Source organism: Chiloscyllium plagiosum, chromosome 12 (assembly GCF_004010195.1).
Source record: "Chiloscyllium plagiosum isolate BGI_BamShark_2017 chromosome 12, ASM401019v2, whole genome shotgun sequence".
NCBI lineage: Eukaryota > Metazoa > Chordata > Chondrichthyes > Orectolobiformes > Hemiscylliidae > Chiloscyllium > Chiloscyllium plagiosum.
In genome coordinates, this window is record NC_057721.1 from 48472348 (window position 1) to 48477055 (window position 4708).

General features: G+C 37.9%; 1 protein-coding gene across 3 annotated transcripts in view; it reads right to left on the reverse strand.

The window, feature by feature from the left end:
- Window positions 1-2071: 2071 nt before the first annotated feature.
- The window catches only part of polq (polymerase (DNA directed), theta), an 89034-nt gene continuing 86397 nt past the window's right edge, over window positions 2072-4708 (reverse strand). For all 3 annotated transcript variants that reach the window (XM_043700991.1, XM_043700992.1, XM_043700994.1), the window contains one exon: window positions 2072-3445. In XM_043700991.1, coding sequence (XP_043556926.1) covers window positions 3332-3445 — 114 coding nt within the window. In that variant the 3' untranslated portion in view covers window positions 2072-3331. The remainder of the gene's footprint in view (window positions 3446-4708) is intronic.

Sequence of the window (4708 nt, forward strand, 5' to 3'; positions counted from 1 at the left end):
CACGACTTCTGGCAGCTTGTTCCGTACATGAACCAACCTCTGCATGAAGCAGTTGCCCCTCAGTGTCCCTTTAAATCTTTCCCCTCTCACCTTAAACTTTTGCCCTCTAGTTTTGGACTCCCCTACTCTGGGAAAAAGACCATGGTTATTCACCGTATCCATGCCCCTCACAATTTTATAAAACTCTGTTAAGGCCACCCCTCAGCCTCTGACACTCTCGGCAAAAAAAGCCCTAACCTATTCAGCCTGTCCATATAGTTCAAACTCTCCAATCCTGGCAGTATCCTTATAAATATTTTCTGAATACTTTCAAGTTTCATAGCATCCTTCCTATAGCAGGGAGATCAGAATTATATGCAGTATTCTAAAAGTGGCTGAAACAATGTTCTGTAAAGCAGTAACATGCCATCCCAACTCCTATACTCAATGAAGGCAAGGGTACCAAACAGCTTCACCACCCTGTCTCCCTGTAACTATGCACCTGCACCCCTAGGTCTCTTTGTTCAGCAACACTCCCCTGAACCCTACAAATATACAAGTCCTGCCCTGATTTGCTTTTCCAAAATGCAATACCTCACATTTTTCTAAATTAAACCCTATCTGCCCTTCCTCAGCCCATCTAACCAAGGTCCTATTGTACTCTGCGATAACTTTCTTCATTGTCCACTACATGACCAATTTTAGTGTCATCTGCAAACTTCCTCACTATACCTCCTATATTTCTTTTCAAATCATTTATCCAAATGATGAAAAGCAATTGGCTAGTTCCTGCTGGATTCCATTATATCAAACCTTGCTAACCAATCTATCATGGTTCTCAAACTCCTTACTCAAGTTCATATAGACAATGTCCACTGCTCTGCCTTCACTCCTCTTTGTCATTTCTTCAAAAAATTCAATCAAGTTAGCAATACGTGATAACTCATGCATAAAGCCATGTCAACTATCTCTAATCAATCCTTGCCTTTCCAAATACATGTCGATCCTGTCCCTCAAATTAAACAACTTACCTACACCTGACATCACTGGTCTATTATTCCCTGGTTTTTTTTCTTACTACCTTTCTTAAATAATGACACCACATTGGCCTCCAGTTTTCTGGCTATCGATGATACAAATATCTCAGCAAGGGACATCGCAATCGCTTTCCTAGATTCTCACAAAGTTCTAGAGTACACCTGATTGGGTACAGGGGATTTATCCACCTTTAGGCATTTTAAGACATCCAGCACCTCCTTTTCCAGTATGGACACTTTTCAAGATATCATTGTTTATTTCTCCAAGTATATCAACTGTTTCCTGTGGTTTGACACTTAGGCAGGTTTGTTGATCTTTAAGGAGCCTTATTCTCTCCCTACTTACTCTTTTGCCCTTAATGTATTTAAAGAATCTCTTTGGATTATCCTTAACCCTATTTGCCAAATCTATCTCACATCCAACTTTTGCCCTCCTGATTTCCCTCAAGTATACTTCTCCTGCCCTTGTACCAAGGTTTTCACTGAATCCCAGCTGACTATAACTGCCATATGCCTCCTCCTTTTTCTTGACCAGAGCCTCAATTTCTCCAGTCATCCAGCATTCCCTACACCCTACCAGTCTTGCTCTTCACACTCTTAGTTTCATACTATCTCAGAACTCTCCTAATCTCATTTTAGAAGGCCTCTCACTTTGCAATGTCCCCTTCACTGCGAATAGCCTCTCCCAAACAACTTTTGAAAGTTCTTGTGTAATACCGTCAAAATTGGCCTTAATCCAAATTAGAACTTTAACTTTTATATCGGGTCTATCTTTTTCCATAACTATTTTAAAACTAATAGGATTATTATCACTTGCCCCAAAGTGCTCCCCCATTGCCATCTCAGTCACTTGACCTGCCTTATTTTCCAATATTGAACAAAACGTCTTGTTTAATAAAATATTTTGTCTAGTTTGACAAAATGTACAGCTGTTAGAAGAAACGCTTTCAACTTATCATGAGATTAGTTGTTTTTAAGTACTGTTCACAAAACTGATTTTCCATATTTAAAGATAATCTTTATTCGAAAAAAGATAAAATATATACAAAGGAATATGTCACCTTAAACAGATCTGAGTCATAGCAATAATGTTATGTTAACAGCTACAGACAATTCAAACAATGACAAATTAAAATAATGCAAAGGTTGGAAATCTGAAATGACAAAAAAAACATTTTAACTACTCAGGTCTGTCCATGTCCTTGGAAAGAGAAATAGTGAACAATTCCAGATGATGATCTTTCATCACCCTGAAATGTTAACACTTTTTCACTATAGATGCTGCCAAAGAGGCTGAGCATCTCAATTGTACAATAAATAATGTGTTCCACTTAATCTAAATTTGTCAATTCATAATTACACAAAACTTTCATCTTGAACACAGTCTGATCACTACAAGCTGAGCTTCTGACTACCATTTAATGGTTGGCTATAAATAAATATACAAGCAATTTAGAATATCCACACCCGAGCAGAGGAAAGGTGTCTGATACTTTGACTGCTTTTAGAGTCACTGACATTTCTATACCAAAGTAACTCTCAGTTCCTTGGTATGAGTTTTACCAATTAATCACATCAATTGTTGGAGTTAATTACAATGCAATAATTATCCACACAAAGAGGATAAAACTAGTTAATCAGTTCACTTTATAATCAAAAGCATAACTCCAAGTATAAAGCAGCATTGGTGGTGTTTCCATGATAATCTGTGTAGCAGATTCACTCTCCCATAGAGAAATTGAGACAAATCACATTTATTCAAAGCTCTCATTCTGTACATAGTTACAAAAGTGAAAAACTGGTAATTGAATAGATGTGAGACACCACTATATACTCTGTAGATGATTTAAAATGTCTGTCTCTTTGAAAGTTACTTTGCATTAATTAAATGACATGAAGCTAAGACAATGAGCTGGGACATTCAAGTATTTCCTGGAATAGAAATGACTTTTGTTCTAGAACATCCCTGTTAAACAGTCTCCACTGAATTCATCCAAGAATACTACATTCAATTTCATTGAATTTTGTACAAATAAATAGATGCGTTTTTGGAAAGCATTCAGCAATTCACAGTGATAAAATATTTTGGTTAACTTGATTAATATTATTCAATTTAATTATCAGCAATTGACAGAGCTGAATGATTCAGTTTTGATTTATTTAACAGGGTATTCACATTCAAAGTAAACCCATATGTAACTCTTTCATTTTCTACGCTAAATATTAAATAGCACCAATCATAAGCCATGTGTCCAACACTCCAAAATAAATACACAAGGAAGTTGTCCATATTTTCAAATCTGGCAAGTTCTTCACTACAGGTCCAAATCTTGAAGGTTCCCCCAACTGGGACCAATCTTTATTTTAACACAAAGTTTCACCAGCAGCTTCATGGTGTTTTCCATTTCACTTTTCAGAATCTGAGCAATCTGAGGAAAGGCAGAGAATGAGAAAACTGAACAGAAAATCTGATCGCCTTCATTAACAATGTTTAGAGGGCTGTATTCTCTACACTAATAAGCAAAACTTTAAACAGAAAAACAACAATGACGTAATTTATTGGAGTATTCTGCAGCAGAGGTGGTGAAACTGAAGAAGAACTTAAATTGAATTAAGATTGATCCAGTTTAAACTGCTGACCTGATGACATCTAAATGAGAAAATTAATTGCCTCACCAGAATAGGACAATATCTTCATGGTTTGTATCTGACATTGGTCAATCCTAGAACAAATGCCAAAACAGCACAACCCACCAAGATGCTCTTAGCCACAGAGCCCATTTTAGGTGGGCTGGAAAAAAATCTCTTAATTGATTTGAATATATAAAGAAAAATAAAACTTATCCAATTTAAATACAAGTTGTGATTTCTAATTTCATATTCTGAGATACAAATGAATTGACAAAAGCACAACATTAAACAATTCGCCAGAGGAAGAGGCTCTACAAATATCTCCATCATTAACAATAGGGAGCCCAATACATCAGTTCAACAGAGTTGTGTGTGTGTGGTGCTGGAAAAGCACAGCAGGTCAGGCAGCATCTGAGGAGCAGGAGAATCGAAACTTCGTGCACAAGCCCTTCATCAGGAAGGGCTTATGCACAAAACATTGATTCTCCTGCTCCTCAGATGCTGCCTGAACTGCTGAGATTTTCCAGCAGCACACCTTCAACTCTGATCTCCAGCAGCTGCAGTCCTCACTTTCTTTTTCATCAGTTCAACAGTCAAGCAGCCAGAAATCAGGGAACTATAGACTAGTGAGCCTGACGTCGGTGGTGGGCAAGTTGTTGGAGGGAATCCTGAGGGACAGGACTTACATGTATTTGGAAAGGCAAGGACTGATTAAGGATAGTCAACATGGCTTTGTGCATGGGAAATCATGTCTCACAAACTTGATTGAGTTTTTTGAAGAAGTCACAAAGAGGATTGATGAGGGCAGAGTGGAAGATGTGATCTTTATGGACTTCAGTAAGGCGTTCGACAAGGATCCCCATGGGAAACTGGTTAGCAAGGTTAGATCGCTTGGAATACAGGAGAACTAGCCATTTGGATACAGAACTGGCTCAAAGGTAGAAGACAGAGGGTAGTAGTGGAGGGTTGTTTTTCAGACTGGAGGCCTGTGACCAGTGGAGTACCACAAGGGTTGGTGCTGGGTCCTCTACTTTTTGTCATTTATATAAATGATTTGGATG